Source organism: Polyodon spathula, chromosome 21 (assembly GCF_017654505.1).
Source record: "Polyodon spathula isolate WHYD16114869_AA chromosome 21, ASM1765450v1, whole genome shotgun sequence".
In the NCBI taxonomy this organism is placed as follows: domain Eukaryota; kingdom Metazoa; phylum Chordata; class Actinopteri; order Acipenseriformes; family Polyodontidae; genus Polyodon; species Polyodon spathula.
The window spans coordinates 27,695,466-27,723,192 of NC_054554.1; the positions used below are offsets into that span (position 1 = coordinate 27,695,466).

Sequence of the window (27,727 nt, forward strand, 5' to 3'; positions counted from 1 at the left end):
GTTTCAACCATAAGGAAAAACAATAAGAAACCAAGGCAGTACACAGAGTTGCACTAAATAAGGCACTAGCTGAAACGCTTTTGTCTTCTTGACATATGGTAGTTGCTTATAGTATATTCTGATTGAATCATTCAAAGTTATAGATAAAAGAATGTTACAGTCACAATGGATAAAACAACGGATCTCATAGAATTTGTCAATAAAAAGTTAGAAGAACGGAAAGGAATAGACTGGGATCTCAGTTAGGCAAACCATGGGGGGAATACGCTTTCAAATATCATGCATAGTAAATGTACTGTAAATGGTTTGTAATTGAAGAGCCAGCTGTCTTAATGAAATCTAGATCCTAATGGCTTCTAATGTGAAGGGGAAGGAAGAAGGACATGGCAGTGTTTCATCTCCGGAAAAGGGACACCCAGAGGGAGCTATCAGGCTGCAATCTGGACCCAAGCCTGCTTTGAAGTCCTCCTCCAAGGGAAGATGTGCGGTATGGAACATTCCTCAGTCCTGATCGGGTGACAGCACTTCATTAGAGCAGGCTTGGTGTGGTGAAGGTCGGGCCGAGCGATCGGCTCCCAGTATCTCGGGGTAATGCCAGTGTAATGCCGCCCTAACTGCAGAAAGGGGTTCAGATAAAGAAGCCCCCTAACCTCTCCCTCCCCATCTCCCCTCTCCCAGAATAAATATATAAAAACTTTTACAGCAAGAAACATGCTTAAACAGTCATATAAGAGACCATTTATAAGTGGTCTGTATCAATGGGTGGTCTTAAGCTATCATACAGTTGATTTAAAATGGTAACTGGAGTGGCACTGGAATGATTTTTAAAGTGGGGGTGCTGAAAGCCATTGAAAAAAGTAAAACAGGCAAACTGTCACAAAGGCTCAAGCCTCAGTGAAATCCATATGCACTGAACAGTGGGTTGGTTTTACTGGATAGTATTTACTGTTGACCGGGTTGTGGAAACTGTTACCTTTTGCTACTGAGTGTGGTTAACAATGTGAAAAGACAATTTCCTTTGTCAACAGGAAGAAAAGCTCTAATGTGCTTTTCCTAGTGAGTGTTTCAGTTAATAATTCAATAAATAAACGAAATATTAAAATGGTGAGACCGGAAAACGTGATTCTTTATTCTTTGCGATTCCCAGAAACTGTATAGCAGCGGAACGTGTTTGGCTCTGCTGTGTGCTGGATCCCACACATCAAGAGCTCACAGAGTTAGCATGATATGCAAATGCACTGTTACTTAAAAATAGCTCCTGTTGTTCTTTGCATGTGTTTCTGATGGATTCTGAAGGGCTGTAATAAGTGCTGTGGTAAATGCCTAGGGCTGCATTGTGTTTACAAACAAGCTCACCTGGAACCCATTTTCCCATGTCTGTTCTATGCATTTAGCATGCCTTACTGTGTTAAACCATATTATTTATTTATGTATTTTTACAATTCTACCTCTAAATACCTCCAATGTTTTAATTAAAACACATGCTCCCTTGAGAGAGATATGTATAACATTTCGAAAACATTGGGCAGCTGGCTCTCTCTCTCTCTCTCTCTCTCTCTCTCTCTCTCTCTCTCTCTCTCTCTCTCTCTCTCTCTCTCTCTCTCTCTCTCTATATCTCTATATATATATATATATATATATATATATATATATATATATATATATATATACTTTGACCCATTCGACTCCTCGAGACCATCACTTTCAATTCAAACACAAAATGTTTCGTTTTCAATCACTCAACACCGACAGTACAGAAATGTGAGATCCATGTATTAGAAAAAATAATAGAAGGGCCTCCTCAGTGAGTTACAGGAAAATATTTCCATCTCTGGTTTCTGTGACAGTATAAAAATTATTTATGACGTCAAAAATAAAATATAATTAAAATTAATGTACACAAAAAAGTTTAAATTATTAAAAAATCTTTATTTCAGGATGTTTTGGGCAAAAGCCCTTCTTCAGCTGTGTAGAAAGAAAAGTAAACACAGTGCAGTAAACTTGTTTTTCAAATATTCTGAGGATGATGTTCAGATGATGCCAGAATAGAAAGTTCTCTGCTGGTGGGACGGTAAGTGACGACTAGAGGAATTCTGTTCACTGTGGTTTTTTTCGTGGTATGTAAAGCATGCCTTCTGTCTAAAATCGAAACATGGGATTTAACACTGTTGATGATCTTGTCAGGAAAACCGCAATTTGCAAAAACCACACATTTCCTCAATTTTAATGAAAACATCTTGATCATCACTGCAAATACGTCTGAGTCTTAAAAGTTAGGAACAGGGAATTGAGTCGTGTTTGGGTGTGAGGAGTCATATTGTAGATATGAAACAGAGTCGGTAGGTCTCTGAGGTGTCCCATGTGTATTCTAAAGCTGGGTGGGAATTTGATGCTGACTGAATGAACTGTTTCAAATCTTCATAAGAGTTTCGGTGTGTTACCATTGTATTGCTGCAAAAATGTGTTCTCAAATGATCCTACAAAAAGGCAGGCATAGGATTGTCCCATTTTGTTTCCCATGCTGACACCTCTTACTTGAGTGTAAAAATTTCCATTAAAAGAAAAACAATTAAAAGTGAGCACATGTTCAGCTAGTCTCAAAATGATATCTGTTGGGGGCTCCTTCACTCTCCATTCATCAAGGAAGCGTTTTAAAGCTATTAAACCTTCACTGTTGGGGATAACAGTGTAGAGGTGGTTAATGTCCACTGTAAACAGAATAGGATTATCACAGTGTCAATGTTCTTGGAAATTGTTCAATATTTGTAGAAAATGTGTACATATGTAGGCAGCGATTCAACAATGGGTTTGAAGATATCATCAAGAAATTTGGAGATTACAAACAGGAACAGGCTGATACTATGAGATAACCTGAATTGTTTTGTTTCTGTATTTTGGGAAGTAAATACAAATGACTACAGCAAGGGTTTTCTAGGGTTTTTAGGTGGCAAAAATAAGTTCTTGAATACTTTTTGTTATCATATTTTACTTTTCTCTTTCAGTAACTTTATAAAAGTGTATCCTATTAAAAGTGTAGTGAAAACATGGTGAAGCATTGGTAAGCAGGGTAAAGACCAGCAAGGCATGGGAAAGCAAACATGGAACACCAGGGTAAACTATGGTAAAGCCACAATATAACCATGGGAAAAGCATGGGAATACTGCAAAAATACAGCGGGGAACTTTTATAAGGGTACCAAACAATCATGTCTCTTGCTGGATAACTACAGAATTTCTTGAAATGATTTGATTTTTTCTATTTTGGTTTCCTGTTTTGGTTGGGGTTACTAAACCTGAATAACCAACCCTTATTTATACAAAGGTTCCAATTGAGCTTGTATAATAAATTATATAAGCGGATTGCAATTCAGCGTTTCCATTTCAGTGTTATCATGATCTATGACTTTTAATAGCTTGATTAATAAACGTATCCCTAAACTAAAGTGTTGGTATTTTCAGCGTACAGTATTTTCCTGCTTATTTCTGCCAGACTCCCTACAGACCTGCCCTCACTGTCATTCCCATCATGAGCTTCATGCAGGAGGCTGTGTGGTCTATTGGGTAAAGAAGAGGTTTTATAACCAGGAGCACAGTTTGAGTGCTCATACCTCCATTCCTATCTGGAAATGTGTTGTCGGCACTGCTGGGATCCAATGTGTGCAAGCCCAGGTCATCCACTGGTCAATGGGTCAAGACTTTTGGCTGAGTGTAACAGCAGAATGGTACAGTGAAGCTGGATTCCAAGTCTTCTCTTCATTTCCTACAGCTAGCCCCTAGAAAAGACTGAAGTGGGAATCTTCGTTTATGTTTAATTCGCTTCTGTAATCATAATATGTTAAAGTTTGTGATCAAGTTTTTAAACTGAGTGTCCCCTATGTAACAGGGCAGAAGATGGGTGTGTACAGGCTACCTCGCAAACGAGTGTCTTAACCACTATGCAAAAGAGCCGCATTTCATCGACAGCGTTCCGAATCCATAAAGGCAGTGCATCACTTAATGTAAAGGTTTACCTTTGAATTGGCACTGTTATATATTCCTGTTATTCTCATGCTTAGCCAGTGCAGTTGCTGTGTGTTACCATACTGTTACTAAGCTTCAGTGCTCATCAGGTACAGTAAGGAGTTCTGTTGACACACTACTGTGGAAACTAGATTTAATTGGATAATGTGGAAAAACCTCTTGAGGCCTTATTTGCTGTGCTGAAATGGCCCCATCTTGCGATTGTGACCCTGCAGCCTGTTGCTACTGTTTAAAGTAATACAGTAATATACGCTCGCAAATAAATAATTCCCTAAAATCTTTAATTTCACTTGTAAAGCTCTCAACAACCTGTGTTCAGATCGTGAGCCTGTTACAAAAACGTTTTTTTTTTTTTTTTTTTTTTTTTTTTTTTTTAATTGGATGTATATTCATCAAATAACCAGTAGGTATCAGACCATGTTTATTTACATTTCACTGACATCATTATCAATAATAATAATAATAATAATAATAATAATAATAATAATAATAATATAATAATAATCACTTCACTATACACGTGAAGTGATATGTGAAGTTATTTTGATGAACTGAAAAAAAATTGTGATGGAGGAGATGGATAGTCCTGGTGATTTCAACCCTTAGGTCATGTAAAGGTGACGTCCATCACGACACCAGACGATCCATTAATTATAATATATTCTAATCGTTATATATCTATATCTTAGTATTCATATATATATATATATATATATATATATATATATATATATATATATATATATATATATATATATATATATATATATATATATTCATTATATTATTATTATTATTATTATTATTATTATTATTATTATTATTATTATTATTAAAAAGCAACAAAAAAAAGACACTGACATTGGTATGATTTGTTTTCAGCTTCTTTTTTTCTGTAATTTAAAACTTTGCTGAGATGTTTGCTCCTTCCTTTAGTCAGTCACCGATCACAATTGGAAAATTACACTGTGATGAAACCAGTTTCACAGCTATTTATTTGGCTTCAGTTTTCAACCACTTTTGTTTATTTTTTTAGCAAATAAAAAACCACAGCTGTTAAAATGAAAGAACTTGTCGTAAACACACTGTCTTTTACAGTAACAAGGGAAACAGTATGCCGTGTAGTCAAAGTCCAGGAAACCTTGATGCTTCATGACTGTCTACTCTCTGTCTACTCTCACAAAGCTGCACTCTCTGGTTTATGTGACACAGTACTGATGACCCAGCATGACTGCTACTACCTCTCACGTCCACAAAAAGGTTAGAATACCCACATAGGAAGAGTACAGCTTGCCTTTTTTCCAGCGTAAAAGCAATGTAAAAGCATAGCAAAGTGTAATAAAGCACAGTGAAAGCATGGTAAAACACAAATATAAACTGTGCCCACATAACTAGTTTGTGTATCTAATACCCATACAACAAAGGATGTATTACATAAAGGGGTCCACTTTAATGATCTATACAACAGTAGATACAAGTTTCACTGCCTTATCTCTATAGCAATCCCACTGGTGTTAATCCCAGTGGTAATTTATTCATCCAGATATTAGCATCACTGATTACAAAGGAAACTCAATGACAAGAACTCCACAGCAGAGCAGGTTTTGAGTTTTATGATGGTGGTATTTAGTCTTTGCAGTACAGTAAAAAAAAAAAAAGCAAATCATACAATTATATTGCAGATCAAGATGAAATGCCTTTCTCAGTGAATACAATGTCTACACACTTTTGTGGTATATATATATATAAAGGTTAGCTGTAAATGATACTTTCCTAGTTACATTTATCATTTCATGATCTCCTTTTCTCACCCCCCCCACCCCACCCCCCCCTCTGTTAATCTGTTAAAAAACACAATCTAGAACTCAAGTGGAACCTTTTTAGGCATTTAGTCAAAAGCCAAGTTGTGCATTAGCTTGTAACCTGTAATGAGAAGAGGCCGTGAGGATGTTCTGTGATTCAATGTCGATGGAGATGGGGTGGGCTGGTTTGTGTCACGTCTCTTCAGCAGTCTCTGCTAAGCAAGGTATTATTTTACAGAAACATTTTACGACTTGTGTCTCTGAGTTATTTTGAACAGATACAAAATTCTGCTAAATATTCAGATAAACAGTCTTCTTCTTACTTGGTTTATCAGCAGGTTTTGGATGCCCTTGCCGTGAATCTTTAGCAAGCACTGCTTAAGAGTTTTGCTTTGGTTTTAAATTTTGGAAACAGTTCATCGCGATTCTAGGCTGTTTTCAGATCAACGTCATTTTTTAAATTAGCAGAAATCTAATCCGTTCGACAGCTTCCAGTGAATTTGACCGTGCTGAATGTGAACACAGATGGGCAGACACAATAAACCTGTTTTAATGTGGTCTGTAAAAGTTATTAAAGGCTGATTCTGATTTTTATCACCCGTCTATGTATTTTTAGAAATGATTATCACTATGCTCATTGTTCAACATACATTTGTAAAGGATTCTAGTAAGTCCATAGAGCTTTCCCCATGTGAAAATGTGACATACCTAAAGCAGAGAGTAAAGGACAGGGGTGATCAATGAATACACCCAGGGAAGCAATCTATCCTACCATGCATACAGCCTGTTGAAGAGGAAGTGAGTTCATAGGTGGGTGGGTACACTGGATTCATCTGAATCAAGATTGAAACAAATTCTGGAAAAATAAATCATGAACTTTTTGAGAGGAGTTGATTGTTTTTAAAGGGTGTTATGACCCCTTTATGAATATAGCAGGTTTGGCCTGGGGATTATTGAGGCTGCACAAACTTCCTCCAGTATGAGTTTGGCCCACAAAGGGAGCTTGGCAGCCGAGAGAAGGAGCTCTGACAAATGTAGACAATTGACGTCAACACTGTTTCTAAATTGCTGATTAATATAGCCTACCTCCTGACAGCATCCAGCCACTTCTATCAGAGCTCTTCAGATCATCACTGCATTTGTCGTGGCTAAAAAGGTGGCGGAGAGTTGTTTTTTCAAATTGAATTCACTTCAACCCCTTCCTGTATTTCTACAGCTGCAAGTATTAATAGATCAACAGTTAAAAAAGAAAGCTAGAATATAATACAGTACATCATTGGGACAGAAAAACAATAGGCCTGCCAAACTCTTTACTGAAGCATCACAGTAATAGCCTCTGTAGACTGCTGTATGGCCACGCTGAACTTAGAAAAATGACGAGTCACGTACACGTGTATATATATTCACTGGGTCATACTCAGGCTCACACCGTCTTTTAAAGAGCCAGTTGTGAGTTTGGAGCGCCAGCTCTTCATTCAAGAAGAAAAATAACATTGAGAATCTGACCCTTGGTAAAACTGAGTTTCACATTGCCGATATAAACAGATTCACAGCAGCTGTATCTGTCCTGACTTCCTCTGTTGCTGGCACCTGATTGTCTTTGTAAGTAATCTTATTCTAAAAGCTGGTGTAAGGAAAGTGGATTAGTTGAGAGCCAGGATAGTCATTTTATAATTTCACGCATTTTTTTTTTTCACAGTTCAAAGCCTTGTGAGCACATTATAAAACAAAAGAAGCGTTTGTAATAATTAATCACGGTTTTATTTAAAAATAATAAAATAAAACATACAATAACAACAACACCAATAATAATAATAATAATAATAAATAATAATAATAATAATAATAATAAAAAAAATCTGTACATTCCATTGATTTTGCAGTAAAATAGGAAGACTCTGATACAAAAGGCTACAAATGAAAGGAGATATCTACAGGAAAAAGGGAAGGGATGCAGTGCTGCTGAGGCTTCAAATCGTTGATACAAGTCAAGAGAATCGCAAAGAAAAGCAACCGTTCTGCATGGAACCTATGGCTGACAGAAACCACTTAGAAAATACATTACAGTACTTTTGACTTTCAACCTTGTCATACTCACAAAAACCTAATGTTAAAGGAAATACCAGGCAATCATTTTTCCTTATGCTGGAGAGAGTTGCAGCTTTTCAAAGAACCAACTTGTATAGCTGTCCTTAACTGAAGCATATGGAACCCAATACATATTACATACAGTATGTATGAAAGATGTGTTTCCTAATATGAAGCAGTCCCTATCATTGTTTTAGATGAACTATATATTACAATGTATGTATACAACATATTTGAAGTATTGGCAGAAGCGGGACTTGTGTGTAGAGACTTCCCAATGAAAGCACAAGGCTGATTTTGTGCAGTCACCGGGGCTCATATTTTCGAATTGGGTTTTGAAATGCATGTTATAATAAAATCTCAAATAATTATAATGATAATACATGCCACTCCATCAGCCAGCATCGTATTGTAAATTTAAAACAATGCCTTCTGCAAGCCAGCCCTGTCACAAGACAAAGGACAGGCAGACATGCAATGCACTTTGTGTGGGGGTTTGCATTGCGATTACCTGCTCTTTTGACAAGGCTGTTCCAACAAAGATTGCTTTAATCGTAACAATATCATGCTTAAATAATAAATAAAGCACTAGGAACCCTAAAAGTCTTGACATGGACAGGTAATAAGTGTGCTAACCTGCAGCAATAGAGCACAACCCTTTGCCGTTTATATCTTAGAGAAATCCTTTACATTTGGCTATAAATATGAAAATATTTGATCAACTTTATACATGTACATCATTTGACAAACATAGTGTTTCTGATAAATGTGTCTTTTCTCCTTTTAAAAATAATGTGCACCATTTGAAACTCTTGTCATGTTTTTTTTTTTTTTTATTATTATTTCTAGTTCGTTTTACATTCTCCCAACAAAACATAGAAAAAGTCTCCTAATATTTTAGTTTGTTTCTATCATTGGTGTTAGGTTTTGTTAAAATAAAATATTACGTCTGAGACAATGAATACTCTTTGGCTTTAATCATTTGTTATCCTATCAATATACAACGTAGCAGCACTTTTTAACATTCACTTTCTCGAGAAAGCTGAATTCAAGTTCTCCTGATCAATTCCCTAGATCTGCTTCCCGGCTTCGATTTGTTGCCCAGATGCAGACACACTCTCATTATTACTTCTACCCAGCTCAGACAGTCCTCTGTAATGCCACTAGTGGGATTGTCTTCTAAAAGAGGCACCCAACCAACCAACCAACTCGGCCAGGCAGGCTATAATATTTGAAAACACTGCTTTGTGTTTCCAGCATTCCGCTGTCTTATTTAGAGAGGAAGTCGGAGACTGGGTTGGAGGCTCATGTTGCAAAAAGATGCTACACTTTGAGACAAGAAAAACATGGGTTCAGTAGCATACACTCTCGTATATGTTTGCCCCTCCTACTCTGAACTGTGTATTGCTTTCTGGCCTACCATCTGTTTGAAGCCTGGAGCTGCACAAGCCCCCCCCCCCCCCCCCCCCCCCCCCCCCAAGACTAATACAAATGGGACTGTCAATCTCCCTGTTCCTAAGCAACCAAGCACACCTCTGTGGCAAGAGACCAGCTCACCGCCAGGGGAAACTTGGTGGGAAGTTTTCTAAAACTAGATTTAGGCCTGGATTCAATATGAACAATAGCACAGCTATTGATATTTTATACCACGCCATTCAACAACACCATACTATAGCTCTGCTATATCCGTGTGCTATGCTGCCCTAATTCGTGGCCAGATAATACTACTTACTAATAATATTTAATAATAATACAAATACATTCTAATGCTCTGGCAGTGTTTTTTTTTTTTTCTTGCAACATACCAAGTCTAAGTCTAGGGAGAAGTTATGCACTCAGCTTTGCTAGACATGTGACCCTTCATTACCCCCCACCAATACTCCGGCCCTCAGCAGGAGTCAGCTGATGGGAAGGAACAGGTGCAAGACCTAGAGTTCCCTTTCAGAGTGTGGAAGAAAGTCCTCAGCCTACTTTAAAAAGGTCTTACTTAGTACAGCAGCAATCTGACCTAAAAACAAAGGAGTGCAGTAAGTGCTCTAACCTGGCGCCAGTGAACCTCTTAGTACTCCGGAAATCCCATGTGCAAATCACACAATTTCTCTGGTATGAGCTGGAACTGAAATAGGGAGCTAATCATATATGAAGTAGCTTTCGATCCATTAATTCCCATACACAGTGGTTTTATAATTTACTTTACACATATTTGCAGATAAATTATCTATCGTAATCCGCCTTCACTATGTTATTAATATATGCATTTTTTTACAAGTTGTGTTTTATTTTGATAGCAGCATTAAAAATGTAAGGCTGATATACTTGGTGTCATGCTACTTGACCCGTCTTGTCCTGCTTTAAATTAGGCTCGACAGATAACCAAAGAGACATGCCTGCCTTTTTCAAGTTTTATAAAAAAAAAAAAAAAATTAAATCACACACTTCTCTCTGTCCCTTATCCTTAACCTTGTCCCTTATCAACCACTCCCCTAAGTTACACACAGAAGCATAATTATTTCCTTTGTATACAAATAAATACAAGTTTGCTGTGCTTAAAGAACAGCTGTGTTCATATTCATCACATGAGCCTGTAACTTTCTGTCTGTGTGTCTTTCCTTTCCTATTTCAAGTCCTCAAACCAAGCCACGAAGCAGTACCATCAGCTGAAATCTGATTTTGTTTTTGGGTCCAGTTCAGCTCAATGTGCCTTTGAACATATTTCTTTTCAATTTTTTTCCAAAGGTCATACAGTCATATTTCTGACTCTCGTCTCAAAGGTCTAGGCTCCAGAGGCACAGTAGCCTGAGTGTGGTCAATGTCAGAGTTTGTGTCTGTGCTGGTGCCTTCCAGCCCCAAGCTGCCCCCAATGTCCCCCATCTCCTCCTTGCTCAAAAGCGCCACCTCATTCTCATAACAGAAGGAATTGGCATGGGAAAGGATGTACTTCTTCTCCGCGAGGTCCCTGGCACTGCACAGGGGCGTGCTAGGCACCTCATAGGTTTTGTGAAAGCGTGAGTAGTCCACTTTGTAGTAGTTCTTTTCCTCGAAGAGCACTGGGTCAAAGCGGTGACCCCAGAGGATCTCACTGGCCAGATAGGAACTGCGGCACTGGGTGGTCATGGCAGTGGCTTCCACCATGCCTTCCAAGATGACCACAATCTCAAACTCAGAGTTGTCCAGTTCCTGTTTGCTCATGTCATAGAAGGGGCTGTCCTCATTGATCTCGTGCACGATGGTGATTGGCGACACCAGAAAGATACGGTCAATGCCGCTGTCAAAGCCCACATCAATGTCAATCTGGTCAAGAGGGATGTACTCCCCCTCAGCTGTGGTCCGGGACTTGAGGAGCTGCGCCCGCACATGGGCCTCCACCAGGTGGCTCTTACGCAGGTTGCCCACGCGCCACATCAGGCAGAGTTTGTTGTCTCGCATGGCCACCGTTGCATTGTGGCTGAAGATCAGTGTCTCGTTCCTCTTCTTGGGCTTTGCCATCTTGGCCATGACAGCCCCGATGATGAAGGCATCGATGATGCAACCCACGATGCTCTGGAACACCACCATGAAGACGGCGATGGGGCACTCATCCGTCACGTAGCGGAAGCCGTACCCAATGGTGGTCTGCGTCTCGATGGAGAAGAGGAAAGCCGCTGTGAAGCTGCTGACCTGAGAGACACAGGGCTTTGGGACCCCGGCATCCAGGTCACCATGGAGAAGAGCCACCAGCCAGAAGACGCAGCCAAAGAAGAGCCAGGAGAGCACGAAGCCAAGGCAGAAGATAACCAGCATCCAGCGCCAGCGAATGTCCACGCAGGTGGTGAAGATGTCAGCCAGATAGCGCTGTTTCTTCTCACTCACGTTAACAAACTGCACATTGCAGTGGCCATCCTTCTTGACGAAGCGGCTGTGGCTCTGGTGCCTGGTGTGCACTTTACCCTTGCTGTTGCCGTAGCCATTGGGCACCGCCATGGTGGCCAGCTTCATCCCGTCTTCCTCGGACGACACAATGTTGTAGCGGTTCGCTCGCACGCTTCCCATCACTTCCGTCTGGGACGGCTGTGCTTCTGCTTTGGAAAACAGTCTGAGTTTCTGTAAAAACCTTTGGAGAAACAGTTTTGAACGTTCGTGGGACCACACACACAGGAAAAATGGGTACGGAACAAAGGCGCCTTGTCCTCTGCTGTCCTTGGCTCTGCCAAGGAATATCTCAGGAGTTTGGACAGGGCTTGTCAGTCCTTTTTCATCTGGTACGAAGAGCTCTTTGGTGACATATCCTGTTTAAAAAAAAAAAAAAAAAAAAATACAGTTTATACAGTTTAGAAAACAGACTTCAATCAGGACTATTTATACATTTGCTTCAGCTTATTGATTAAAACAGCATATAAAAAGATAAATCTGTATTTTATTAAATCACATTATTCATTTAAAACATACTGTAAAACTTCAATAAAACGTCTCTGGCGTTTATTTACAATATTTGTCAGCAAACCCGGTGCATATTGGAGACTGGCGATAATTGGAGACTGGTGATTATTGGATCCCTGTTTGTATTAGATCTCTAGCTTCACATGCTTCATGCGGTCTTTGAGAAGCCGCTAACACACAACCTTGTAGCAACATTGTAACTCAATTTAAACATTCTAGCAACTTTGCTAAACAGCTGTGTGTCAGTGGGAACTAAGTAACAGTTTTGTTTTATAACAAAATTACACTGGATTGTACTCCCTCAAGTATAAAGCGAAAGTATTATTACAGTCTTTTTATATGCACTGGTTAACAAAGTTAACAAATGAACAAGCAGAAGCACGAATTTGCACTTAAAAATTGAATTAGATCGACCATTAATAATAATAATAATAATAATAATAATAATAATAATAATAATAATAATAATAATAATAATTCAAACTGCTAAAATGTTTATAAAAATGAACAATAAAAGCTTTGGAGACAGGTGATTATTTGAGACCCAGCAATTATTTTTACCCAATTAAAAAAAGATATCAGAGGTGTGGAATCAAGCTGTTGACATTTGAATGACTCTGTTGAACACTTCAAGACTGCTTTAAGTTTTTTTTCTACACGATTGAAGTTATTTTTCTTAGCATTTATTTTTTTCTTTCATAAAGACCTGAAACTCAATCTGAAGAGACCTGAGGTCTCGGATTACACTCAATTAACAAAACACTCCATTAGGAAGGAAGAAATAGCTACTGAGTATAAAATCTATGTTGAAATGGTCTGCACTCACACAGTCTGAATGTGTTCTGTATTGTTGCATGTGCATGTTAGACAACAGACTGCATTAATGACAGACTTTACTAGGTCAACATCTGCTGTGTCAATATCATCCAATTCGAAAAGGTCTACTTTTCCTGCAGCGAGTTCAGTATTGAAGTAACTGGAGCTACCAGGACACCATCCCCAGGCAACAGGCAATTTGAAAATGAAGCAGCACGTACTGACATGAGTGATGAGGACATTCAATTAACAACTATTTAATGATCGTAATGAACGACACCCTGACTAGAACCCAGAGGCACGCATACTGTCCTGTATTAAAATGTCTCGAAGCATTTATGATTTTGTATTTCGTCGTGCAAGTCATTGTTTGCACGGTTGCTTTGGTGCGTCAGATGTAAAAACATGCTTGGTTGGAGAAATGTAGTCTACGCAGAACAAAAAGCTGCTGCGTGAACCTTAAATATTTACAATTTATTTGTTTCCGTCTTTAAGCTGTCAGCTTGATATTTTTCCCAGTCCCTCTCTGACTCTGATATTAAGATGAAGATTAGCAGATGCAAAGGTACATAGCTGCTTTTATAGCAAGAACCACCCTTGACAGAGAAAGGCCTTTTTTTCTGAAATCTTTAGGATTTCAAAGGCAAGCAGTTGCTTTCTCCTAGAAGGGCCTTGAATAGCAGCCCTCAAGGGAACCCATAGGACTTGTTGACTCACTAAAAACCTAAGAGCTGCAGCGTTCCCTCAGAACTGCAGTCACAATCTGCATTCTTTATCACCGCAAATAAAGAGAAGCTATCTGATCTGTAAAAAGGTTTTTATAATGCCAGGGTCATATTTTATTAAATGGTGCTTTAAATTGTGAAATTGCACTAACAAATAAATCACAAGAAACTGCTTATCTCTCTGTAGTGTATATAATGCCACAGAGACTCAAATTACTGGCCATTCGTAATACCAGCTGCCCTGGTTAAAGGCTGTCATAACCCATATGTTTTATAGGATTCTAACGGGGAGAAAGTTTTTAAAGATGGAATGCGCCCCTTCTTTTGGAATGTCACTGGATTCTTCAAGTTCCAGAATGCAAAAACCTACAGAGATGGAACGGAATTTTGCCGCCTCTTAAAGTTAGTTTTTTATTTCTATTTTTGTGTGAAGAAGACCAAACAAAGAACAACAAGCATTTCAAAACTCCAGCATTTGTCCTGCAGCTGTGAGTCCTGGGGTCATTAGAGTCTTCAATGAGCTATAATACTGCCTGTTTTATATTACAGTTCCTCAATGATAGCTCTACTCTGAACTTCTCCTGAATGAGAGAGAGAGAGAGAGAGAGCGAGAGAGAGAGAGAGAGAGAGAGAGAGAGAGAGAGAGAGAGAGAGAGAGAGAGAGAGAGAGAGAGAGATGCTGATTATTTTGAAAGCGTTAAAACACAACAGTTTCCCAGATGCTACTTAAATTTTTCTCAACCGTTGCTAACGCGAAGAGACTGGGTGCGACCGTCGCACTGCTGGGACAGGGGTTCGCGGAGTGTGTGTGTCGGTGGGGTGGGAGGGCCTCTGAATAGTGCGAACGCTCTCCGAGTTCCTAAGGGGGCGCGGCTCGGCTTCATCTGACTGCAGAACGGCCCTGTTGCCGCTGCTGCTCAGCACTTGTTGCCTAGGAGCACAACTGTTGCGTTATTGAGGAGCAAGTGAAAAACAGTCGGCTGAATAGAAAAATTGAAGAAAAACATACAGCATTGTACACAGATCATGAACACACACACGAAACTGGAATGAATACTACTACTACTACTACTAATAATAATAATAATAATAATAATAATATAATAACGTCATTGGTACGTTCAATTCAAGATTTACAGTTAAAAAAAGAAGAATTTACCAACGGTAGACTTGAAAGCAATTATTATTATTATTATTATTATTATTATTATTATTATTATTATTATTATTATTAATTAAGATGTGAACTGTCACTTTCCGAAAACTTTAAAAACTTGACAGTGAAACAGCTTTTGGAATTTTTTTTGATCGTCCACGTGTGTCGTTCACTCATAAAATCCAAGAACACATGCTCGTCTCAAATCTTCTTGTGTAAAAATATATATATACTACTATATATATATATATATATATATATATATATATATTATATATATATATATATATAAATTTGGGTATAGTGGGCTCATATCACACAGTCTTTTGTAAGAGAGAGTCGAGCCTACTTATATATATATATATATATATATAATCATATAATATTATATATATATATATATATATATATATTATAAACTCGACGATGACATAAGCCTCGCCTCAAAACCTCGAACGCTAGGGAGACATGCAAAGCGATGCAACTTAGGCTATGATTGATGTGATGGGTGTCAAGCTGAGTATAACCATTCACACCAGGACCACTTCCAAATGCAGTGTATACTGGAAACATTTAAACATATGTATGAACAGCACCAGGGTTCATTTCCATTGCTCGAGTCCCGCCTGCTTCCATTTATAACCGTGCAGCACAGAAAGAAAAGAAACGATGTCTCTGTTTAAATATACTTCTATCATTTCGAACGGATCTTGTATTTCATTCGTAAGTGAATCGACAATCGCAATATATATTTACATGGACATCAATGTATTTTTTTTTTAACGGTGCAGCAATTCAGCACGGATCACCACAGATACAAAAATGCATACCAGCTAATTCATCTGTTTTTTTTTTTCCCCCCGTTTTATTTAAAACTGGAACCATAACCTTACCCTAGAGATAAAACAAGAATGCACAGTGTGCAGAACACTTTTGTAAAACTATAGCGAATGACACCACACCTGTTAAAATTCAGACAGGTTGCTGCGGAAAGTTTGTCAGCTCGTGTAGCTAAAATAGTTAACAGAATAGCAGGAAGCCGCTGTAGGAGATTGAGATGTAAAATAAGAAAATACCTACCTTTTGATCTCTGTCAGGGAACGGTAAACCGGGATGCATTTAAAAGACCCCAGGGGTTTTGTTGTCTTCTTGAGTATCCCAAGTCAGGTTCACGTTGTGTAATTGTGATTGTAACCCCTACCCCCACATGCTATCTCTGTGACTGAACGGTACTCTGTCTCGCCAAATCTTTCCACAATGCATTTTAAATACCGTTTGCCGACTCTCTCCGCCCACACCCCTTCTCTGCCAATCAGAGTGCGAAAGGGTCGATGTGAGTGACAGGCGCGACGAGTCCCTTCTGTTGCCGTGTTCAAGCAGCGTTGATGTTGAATGCTTCATGATGTCACTGTGCACAGTATATACAACGTGTAAAAGACAGCTTTATTTATTTGGGAATGCCTGTTACGCAAGCGCACATATTCAGACCCAAGTATTTTGTCTGTAGTTTCATCTGTTTCTAGATAGATTTTTCATACTATGAATACCCTGTCTGTCTGTCTATCTATCTATCTATCTAGAAACAGATGATCTATCTATCTATCTATCTATCTATCTATCTATCTATCTATCTATCTATCTATCTGTCTGCCTATCTAGTCATCTATCTTTTTTTTTTTTTTTTTTTTTTTTTTTACATATTGTGACATATATGAGAGCGAAGTAAGCATCACACTAACTGGCTACATTAATAAACACATCGATTTCAAAGTTTGAGTTGCAGTTTGTCCAACTACAGCACTGTACAGTAGCGCTCAATGAGACCCTGTGCTTGTCCTGTCCAGCGAGCGCTGCATATCCTATCTGTCAGTGGACCTCCTAGTTCTGAATGGCAATATTCGAACGTGATGAAGGTTCCAAATTATGACAGGTGACTGAATATTAATTGCTCAGATGAAACCTACATGATCAAATTATGTCTATTTATTACCTGCACGTGTAAAATGATTTGACACCGTGGATTCGTGTATTGTACTGTACATATAGCCTTGCGGGATTCTTATTTATCAGGGTGTTAGAACTGTCGTGTAAGAGTTATTTACACAAAGAACATGTAAAAACAAAACTCTTCGGCAAGGGACATATATTTAGAAATACTTTTTTAAAACTACTAATAATACTAATACTACAAATAATAATAACACTAGTAACAACAATAATAATTAGAACATTATTATTATTATTATTATTATTATTATTATTATTATTATTATTATTACTGGTAATAATAATGTATTTAGAAAAATGTAACTGTTTGAACATGAATTAGATAATTAAATACTAGGGACAACAAAACACGCACAACTTATTTGTTTCTGTACAGATACCACTGGTAATAATAACAATACATTTCAATTTGCATTTACCACTATAGTATTTCAATAACTGAAAAAAATAAAAAAATAAAAAACAATAAAAAAAGTTTGTATTCATTTTGTGAAAAGCGCTTGCCTAAATAAAGATTATGTTTGCCTCAACTATTAATTTTGCATACCGCATAGGACAAATGCCATACTTTGAATTGTAATTGATTTAAACACAATACACAGACCCGTACTATACTGTTATTATATCACAGTACCCGGTGCATTTAGCACGGGTTGAACAGACAACATGTCACGTGTTTGCCTTGTCTGTGTTTTATAGAAGCATTGTGTTCGTGTACAGTAGTTTAAACCACGCCTGTTCAATAGCCTATGCATTTTGTGTCTTTAGTTTAGTTAGGCTGTATAATGTAGATGGGACTTTTCTTTTTAACCCGAAGCCATCAAAACAAGTAGCCTACTTAATAACTAATTACACGTTACCTTTTATTTTTAAAAAGTGTGTTTTAATAAACCAACGACATTGATAAGTTAATTGAAGTTCAAAGCCCTCCTGGAGTTTTGTATAGAAATAAATCAAAAGACCGCATTATTATTATTATTATTATTATTATTATTATTATTATTATTATTATTATTATTATTATTATTATTAGTAGTAGTAGTATTACAACACTTTAATTCATAGAATAATTTGTTTTCCCTAGACAGAAGGGGTGTGTTTTTGCTTCACTTGTGATGTTGAAACACAATCTATAAAAACACTGCAGCACTGTTCCTCGGCGCCGTCAGAACACAATACAGAAACTCAACTCACCTGCCGCAAGTAATTTACATTCAACTATTCCAGTCAGAGATAAGTCGCTTATTTCTGTTTGGCACTGGGCCAGCGAGCTACAAGCAACTAGATGTGTGCTGGCTAACCCTACAACAGTATTTGAACGAATATCTCTTTCCTGCTTTACTAGTCCATTAACCCCGGAGTATTACCCTAGGTCACCCCAGGGGAGCAGTTTAAAGCACCGGGACTAATGATGTATATTTACTGTACATCACTTTAATAGCCAGTTTGGTGTTATGGCTCAATTAGGGGCACACACGAGTATGAAAGTACAGTAGACGGAGTTATATACACTACCGGTTGTATGGATACAAAAAAAAGTCTGTAGTTGAACAACCACGCCAACTATACTAGTACAACTACTACTAGTAATTAGACTACTACTACTAATAATAATAATAATAATAATAATAATAATAATAATAATAATAATAATAATAATACTTGGAATACATTATGCTGCAGTGCATACCTCATTATCCAACGCGTTTCGAACGAAGGAATTATGGCGATATAAAATTAAATACAATTTTACAGTGAAATTCAATGAACCCAAAGCAAATCAATTATTTATTTTAATCTCCAGTGCATCAAAAGAGCGTTTTACAGTGAAGAAAATACTCAGTATATTGTTTGATCACACTGCAGTTTCTCTGTAGTGTTTTACATCAAGCACAATAACAAATATCACGAGAAAAATTATATACACGCAGCTGAGTAAGGGGGTGATGATCAATGCACCGACATAAATGCTGACAGCCAAAAGGATACTATGTATTCATTATTAAAACTCGTGTTTTTCACAAGCACAGATAACTGATATTACCGCATCTGAGAGCGCTCAACAGCTGTACTGTCTGAAGGGAGGGGTCGTCTGGAGTATTAGATCTTAAAGCCGTCACAAAATAATGGATTTTTGGCAGCCCCGTCCTTATTAAGAGTACAGCATGAGTTTATTGTTGTAATACTGTGCGCACACTATATTTAGAAACCTTATTCCACACTGCCTCTCTCTCACTGACGCTGTTTCATCATGCCATGCACACGGGATTAATTGCCAGAAGTGGGCCGTGCATTGTAATAGTTTATCTTTCTCTGTACTTGTTTAGAAGTGTTTTATTTATTTATTTATTTATTTATTTCTGCTCCTGCTATAAATATGGGCGATTATTTTTAGCCCGGACACGGTCTAGCGTGCCCGGGCATGCTCCTTGCGCTGGCTGCCTGCTTCACGTTAGTTTAGCATGCAGTTAGACAGGCGATTAACCTTCCAGGAACACAGTCGGTACTAGATTTGCCCACAAGGTGGCGAGCTAGAGATTCCTAGTACAGCGCGTCTGTGTACACATACATGATACAGCAAGATACAAAGATGATTACTTTATTGCATTGGGATACTAATAATATATATATATATAATATATATAATATATATATATATATTATATATATATATATATATATATATATATATATATATATATATATATATATATAGAGAGAGAGAGAGAGAGAGAGAGAGAGAGAGAGAGAGAGAGAGAGAGAGAGAGAGAGAGAGAGAGAGAGAGATAGATAGATCAACAGATTATCACAATCACTTGCCTTATCGAATGGGCAAGATCATGCTTAAAATGGTACACTTCATAATCATAATCCAATTCTGTATAAAAAACAAAGCAAGAAAGAATAAGAACATACATTGAAATTGAATGACAAGCACACACACATGCACTGTTGAACTGAAAAAGAAATATTGTTTCCAATAGGAGTTATCCCTTATTAAAATGCACCCAACTAAAACCATATAGTGCTTGTTAATACACAGTGAAATGTGATAAATGCAGTGCAACCACGGGGTGATGATAAGCATGATATTATACTGTAGTAAACATAAACATTTACATACAGACACAACTAAGGAACGCTTAGACGCTTCTGATTCTGTGTTGCTGATGTCATTTTTAAACAGAGAAGTCTCTTGTACAGACCTAGCACTTGAGCAAAAGCTGACAAAATCTGGTCAAAAGTAAAAAAACAAACAAACAAACAAACATTAAAAACACTGTTTTGATGATACTAAGTACTTTATTGGGCAGACAATGCAGATATCATGTTGATTTCATAAAGCTGACAAAAGTTTTCACACAATATTTTTCAACAAATTGCTTTCAAACAACCTTATAAAACCCAACACCATGCATTTCTATGCTGTACAGCTCAATAAAATAAAGTGTATCTTTTTTTTCCCCAGTTTGGAACAAATATGGAATTCTTAGTTGGTAACTGAGAATTCCATGAGCTTAGAACTCTTGTGTGCCATAATATAAGTAATACCATTGTCAATATTTGTGTAGAAAACAATATATACCATAATATGTTTATAAACACAACAACATATATATATATATATATATATAATATATATATATATATATATATATATATATATATATATATATATATATATATATATATATATATATATTCTTAAAGTATAGGCCAGTTAAAGTAGAGAATTCAGAGAGGGGAGAATTCGTTCACAATTTTTTCATTGGCCAGTGGAAGTTTTTTTTATTTTCTTGTGGGTCCCACCAAATGTCCTAGTGCTTCTTAATTTCACAGGGACTTGCCTTTTTGTGGAAATGTACAGTAAAAGGGAAATTATTTAGTCGAAGGAAACTCTGAAATGGAAAAATAAAATCAATTAAAAGGGAAATAACTGGGCAAAGAACATAAAAAGCAATTGTGTTTCCTTAACAGTAATTCAGCGCATTGCTTCGCCTTTTGGTCTTTTCTTTTTCCATTTGCGTTTATTACTCTGCCTAATTTTTATTATGCATGAGACAGAAATTGGCTAAAGTATGTTCAAATAATTGATGTACTGATATACTTATACATATACCTCTAAAGCTGCAAAATGCACAAAGCCTGTTCAGAATCAAGTCATGCAAGAGATGTATTGCTCTGTAAAAATACTTGGGACATTTTCACAGCCGGTACTAAAATCATGATTAGCAAACAAGGAACAGCTGAAATCTGGCTCTAAAATGATATTCCAATTTTGACTTTAGCTCCAACAGGATTTTACCTTCAGCGTTTCTATGGGTATATATTAAGCACCTACTTAAAAAGTAAGTAGCGGGGTTCAGAAAAATATAGCGTTACACGTCCCCACGTGCTGCTACAACTGTTTAAATAACGGACTTGTAATTTTTCTTTTTATTGTTAACAAGCTGACAACTTTTTACATGTATAACTTTGAAGTCTGTTTCAAAGCTCTTTTCAAAATGGCTGCTCTATTGCACTGATAGTGTAGGGATTATTGTCCACATAGTGAAACAAGTAACACAGCAATAAGGATCCACAGTGTGACACGGAACAGAAAAGCCAGAGCACTTGTTATGTTTTTTTTTTTTTTTAATTGCTCTGCCTGCAGTGATTTAGAGGACAGATCTCAAACCCCAGTGCACTAGAGCGGCCATTTTGAGAAGGGTTTTTAAACAGACTTTAATGCTTTGCGGTCCTATGTCGGACCAGGTCCGGCATTACAATTTTCCCTTTCCGGTCCGATGTCGGAACCTGTCCGACATCATCAAAAAGACGTCGGAAAAAGCAGAGAAAACCTTTCAATGGCTAAGTGAGTCCGATAGGATCCGAATGAAGCCAAAAAAAGGGCGTATCTGACAGCCCCATGCACCACAGAGATAACACAGACATAAACAAAGGAGGTCGCTGCTTCTGCATCCAGCGCTCAAAGAATATCACAGACATTTGTAGAGCTTTTTGAGAAGTTATAGTAATAAAATAATGTCTTGGATCGCATTATTGAGGAGTTTGGTGATGAAACGAGTGATCAAGACAGGATTTATCAGTATGCATGTCTATAAAGAGGTATGTGAAAAACACAGTGAACATGGGGTGGACTTGGCTGGTGATGCAGTACTGAGTGTCCTTTTATGATTTAGTGCCTTTTAAACCTGTTTTACTCTGAAAAAAAAAAACATTTTAAACAGCGCATATAAAATAAGCAGCGCGTGTGAAAATAAATTGGACCCGACAAGCGCTGAATAAATGGGCTGCAACTGGTTAAAGTTCTAAGTGTAAAAAGTTGTCAGGATGTTAACAATGAAAAGAAAAAGTACAGGCATGTTATTTAAACAGTTGTAGCAACATGTGGGGACGTATAAAACTATATTTTTTGGAACCCTGCTACTTACTCTTTAAGAAAAAACTGTATAGAAATATGCTTGGGCCAAATATGGCCTTACCATAATCCTCAAGTAGCTTTCAATGAAGAAGAACAGTTTCTCTCTGTAAATTTCCATACATAATTCACATCTGAGACTCCCATGAAACTTTCCCTAACATCACAACAGCTTTTTTAATCAGCGGCTCATCTGGTTCTATGTTCCATGACTTATCGGGAGGAATGACACTCTCTCTATTGATGGTGATCCCTGCACTCTCACGGGGCTCCCTGATAAGTGTGTTGGATTTTGGCCCGTGTCCTGCGTCACTTGGCTGTGGAGCCACTTCTTGTTCTTTCCAGTCGCGTTCCTCAGCGCTGCACTCTGGGGTCCACGCCTCTCTGGTCTCATGAAACTGGGAGTAATTCACCTTGTAGTACTTCTCCTTCACTACGAGCAAGTCTCGGAATTGTTGGCCCCAGCGGATCTCAGCAGGGATGTAGGAGGTGCGTGTCTGGTGTGAGCTTCCCGTAAAGTCCCCTGTGTAAGTGAAAGTGACCACCAGCTCAAAATTCTCTTGCTGTAAGCTCTGCCAGCTCAGCCCATACAGGGGACTTGCAGGACCGATCTTATGGATTAAAAGGGCTGGCATGGCCAGAAGAATTTCATTGTCAGAGAGCTCCAAGTCGCGGTAAGTCACGATCATTTTGTCGGTGGGGTGCTCCTGGTAGCGGAGTAGCTGTGCCCTTGCTGTGCCCTCCACCATGTGGTTTTGGCGGAAATCTCCGATACGCCACATGAGGCAGAGCTGGCCATCCCTCATGGCAATTACTGCACAGTCACTGAAGCCAACAGTCTGTGCCCTCCTCCGGGCGGATGCCATCTTGGCCACTACCCCCCCAATGATGAAGGTGTCGATGATGCAGCTGGTGATGGACTGCAGTGTCACGAAGATGACAGCAAGCATGCACTCCTCTGTCACACAGCGGTAGCCGTAGCCGATGGTGGTTTGGGACTCGAGGGAGAAGAGAAACGCTGCGGTGAAGCTGCGTACATTGTAGACACAAGGCTCATTCTCTTGGTCCTCCATGTCGCCATTCCAAAATCCGATCAGCCAGAAGACTGCCCCGAACAAGAGCCAGGATAGGATGTAGGAGAGCGAATAGATGAGGAACATGAGACGCCACTTTATTTCCACCAAGGTAGTGAAGATGTCAGCCATGTAGCTGCCCAACTCCCCCGGTAGGTTTTGCAACAAAACATTGCAGCTGCCATCCTTCTGCACGTAGCGCCTTCTGCATCCACCTGCTCCATGGAAACCACTCCTGCTGGGACTCCCTCCTTTTTCTGAGTGCAGGATGGTGGTGTAGTTGGTGCTGTTAGCACTCATCTCTGCTCAAAGTTGCTCAACGTGTCTCCTATAGGCAGTCAGCGGCGCACTCACATTGTTCTTCAAAGAGTCTTTTCTGTAAATCCTGAGAGAAGTAAAAAGAGATGGCAAAATCAGACATGTCCCTTACTTCAAACACTCAGTCATAAGATCTAGCTGTAGTGGTGACCTTTGGTGTGAGCCATTGGATGACCGTAGAATTTTTATTTTTGACATACTAATGTTATCAAAATGGTTTGAACCAATACACATTGGTGATCTATTGCAGTGCTGTGTGGTATATCAATAATATTGAGCTAAGTTTCTGTTGTACTACAGTTATTTTACCTTCAGTAGAAGTAGGTGTGTATGTATGTTCAGGATTGTAGGTGTGTATGTTTGGGTGAGAGGGTGAGAGTGTGAGAGTGTACAAGAAACCCGGTGTAGCAAAACAAGAAGAAAACAGAATTAAAATTCACAATTTTGCAACACTATAAGCATTTTAACAATGTGTTTGTGTTTCCAACATGTTTTACAGCTGAGCTAGCACTGAGGAGTATACAATGAGCTTGAATTCAAGTGGGTGTTCTTTGTTCTCTGTTCCAAGTACTAGATTGTTTAAAAACCTCTCTGCTGTGGATCTTGTTCAGTGCTTGGAGTTGAGACATGCTGTCTGCAAATGTTTTATAAACAGTTTCTTTGGGTTCAGAACAAGGCTGCCTGTTCATGTCACAGGCACCTGGGGACCTCATTCTTGCAGCTCCTGCGACTGACAACAGTGCTGTGAGCTGAGGAGGGGAGAGGTCTCGGGGGGGGGGTATCAAACACAAATACTCAAATGCTTTCATTCTCCTCTCCAGCCGAATACACATCACCTGGTGTAAAGAAAGCAGAGTTGAGGTGCCCTTACAGAAAAGTTTAAAAATTCCACTGGAGCTACTGAAGATACTCTACCAATGGCATTAGAATGGATTGGGAATGCACACTGGTATGAATATTGCCACTTGGATTCCCAGTGTGTACTGGTTGATAGCAATGGAATGTCTGAAATGAAATTGTATCACTGTGGTCACCAACTGTCTCTGTCTCTATGCCTTGGAAGAACTTTCACAAGATTTATCAAGCATTTTTTTTATTCTTGGAAGCAGAACCCACCCATTTATGACCTATGGCTGTTTTCATTCCTCTGGTTGCAGCAGTACATTTTTTAGGCTCCATATCCTCACACATTGCCTCACAGTTCATGGACCACACTACCTCCACCTCTCTCGTTTGAATAGGTGCTAACAACAAGGCCACACTGCTTCTCAGTCTCTCAGCTCTACCCACTAGGCCACAGTGCATCTTAATCATTCAGCTTTGACCACTTGACCAACTCTTAAGCCATCATGCTTCCCATTTCTAAGTTTGAACCATTAGGCCATGCTACCTCTGAGCCACATTAAATGCGGTCGATTTTTTTAAAATATTTTTTTAAGCAAGTGGTGGGAAACGCTTTACAATTTCCATCCGTGCGCCAGCATATTTCAGGCAAGAGGATATTCTCAATATGAACCGAAGTCTAAAAGGCAAAGAGCACTTCAATCAATTTTATGCTGCATTTTAAATTGGGAAATATACAGGCACACAGACTTCACGCCTGTGTGGAGCTGACAGGAGCAAGCTGCTCGTCTTTGTAATTGAGAATCGATGTCAGCTGCAACTTTACACACACACAGTGATGCAAAACCACAAGCTGGGCTGCAGCCAGGCTGTTGTGCAACATGCTCGTCTGCAGCACGACTCCTCCTCAGTGAATGAATCAGAGACTTGGAAGACAAACAAAACATTTACAGTTCTCTTGACAAGGAAGAACACACAGGCTGTGACTTAGGAAACAGCAGCGTTCGGCCAGGACCCAGGCAGTCTGCTTTGCACACATCCACATGCCCGAGGCAAACATTTGAATAAATTACCAATTTTCATCGCTATAAATCATAAACATGGCACCACTTAAAGATCAGCTCAAGTTTGCTCCAGTGTGCTCCAGTTTGTGAACCAGTGACCTTATCACAGTTGCATCACCCTCATGGGCAAATCCTGCAACACCAAGGCTTATATTGATTGGCTAACACTTAGGTCAGACACAAAAAGGAAGCACTTCTCCTCTGTTTTCATAAATACACTACATGCTGTAAAAACAATTAGGCCTCCCCTCACACATGCTTAAAGAATAAGATAAGTTGAATTGGTACATTTTCCATAACACTTTAAATATGCTGTATGGCTACAATGACCATCCTTTGTGGCCATTCCTCAGTGACTATTTAGTCTTGCAGTATATCCTGACCCCTGTGTACATTATAGTTGACATTATCAATTATCAGCAATTCAACAGTGTCTCAAAAAGTTATTTTCTATACAGATTTTTTACTGTTGGAGACCGTCTGTATGCCAGCACTCCTGCTTGGGTCCTGTTAGCTCTGAAATCACTGTTCAGATAATGCAGTGAAGCAACACACAGAAGAATGCTTGAAGCTACCACTGAGATATTGTACGTGCCAAGGAAATTCGAGATGTGTATTATCAGTACTTATATACAACTATTTGGATGTGACAACGCCCTCTTTCCCAGTTGGTTCACGGGCTCCATTCATGTGATTTTGTGTTTATGTCCCTTTTCTGTCTGCTAGCGCACTTTGCATGATCCCTGTTCTATTTTAGGACACAAATCTGGGCATCACTACCATTTATAATTTCTGTTCTGTGTCAATAGTTTGGTATAATGAGATAGTTGCCAGGAGACAGCAATGAATCGCCATGGTGCTCTCTCGATATTGCTCCTAGCAACGTGGAATTAGCGAGCACAGTCGCTAAGCAGGTACAACGCATCACTGACATGCTGATGCCATATTAAGAAAGGTGTATAATTTTCCAATGCTTTATAAGCACCGTGCCTTAAAATCCTTTAAAAGTAGGAAACAAAGGACAGTGCGCTGTCCTTAGAACACTCCTTAACTTACAAAAATACAAGGATTTAGAGAAAAGGCTTTTAGCAAGTTTAATATTGCGATGTGGACGGTTGATAAGAAATCATTCTTAGTAACACAACCTATTCTACCATCAAGTGTTTTATAGTTACAGATGAACTGTTGACAAGAACTTGTCTGACCTGTTAAGTCCATATCAGCCATTTACAGAAAACACCATTGGTTGTCAGAGCAAAACTTCAACCACCAAAATAAACTATCAGGGGCTCTCTACCAAGCCCAGGGGCTGCAAATACAAAGCTCTGGGTGTCCTCTGTGTTAACCTCAACACTTCAGACCCTGTGCATGATTCGGTGTTTCCAACCAAACACGTCATTTGTCCTCAGCATCCAGGAGTGCTGTGAAGTTCCTTCTTTCTTTTTTTTCTTTTAATATCTTGCAAACACCAGCAATCTCATCACTGAAGAACAATGCTTGGCACACTCTACTTTAATTTGGCTTGTCGTCAGTTCCAGCCATGCTTTACAGACTTTTGTGTGGGAGGAGTGAGCCTGCTGCTAACTCATGGAAAAACAAATTACTTATTTGCTTTTACTCTTAAAAGGTAATCTCTCACTCACTCTCACTTTCCCACCAGAATCCGTTCTCTCTGTCTTCAATGACAAGGACTTCCAGTGGAAACATTTACCAAATACTTTTACTTTTAGCATTTCCACCTATTCTGCCATTGAGTGTATTATGCTGTAGTTATTGATGAACTTACCAATTATTATAGCTGTAATTCATATGACTGACTTTCTGGCAGACAAAGCAGTAAGTGACGTCTATCTGCTTTGAGCAGGTGATTGTTCAATGGGATGTCTTGGAGTCGTCACCGGAAGATTCCATACACTGATCTTGGTTTGTGCACGATGACAGTCTGGAAACTGCAATCATATGATCCCAGCATCCCACT

General features: G+C 38.7%; 2 protein-coding genes across 2 annotated transcripts; both read right to left on the minus strand.

Annotated features, from left to right (window-relative positions):
• Positions 1 to 9,377: 9,377 nt before the first annotated feature.
• Positions 9,378 to 16,244, minus strand: LOC121296643 (inward rectifier potassium channel 2). The gene is made up of 2 exons (XM_041222400.1): positions 16,103 to 16,244; positions 9,378 to 12,174 (listed from the first exon to the last, which is right to left on the minus strand). The coding sequence occupies exon 2, from the start codon at positions 11,936 to 11,938 to the stop codon at positions 10,655 to 10,657; it is 1,284 nt and encodes a 427-aa protein (XP_041078334.1). The 5' UTR covers positions 11,939 to 12,174; positions 16,103 to 16,244; the 3' UTR covers positions 9,378 to 10,654.
• A 6,310-nt stretch (positions 16,245 to 22,554) lies between these two features.
• On the minus strand, positions 22,555 to 23,824 carry LOC121296259 (inward rectifier potassium channel 16-like). Its single transcript, XM_041221599.1, has one exon. The coding sequence runs from the start codon at positions 23,822 to 23,824 to the stop codon at positions 22,580 to 22,582; it is 1,245 nt and encodes a 414-aa protein (XP_041077533.1). The 3' UTR covers positions 22,555 to 22,579.
• Positions 23,825 to 27,727: the final 3,903 nt, after the last annotated feature.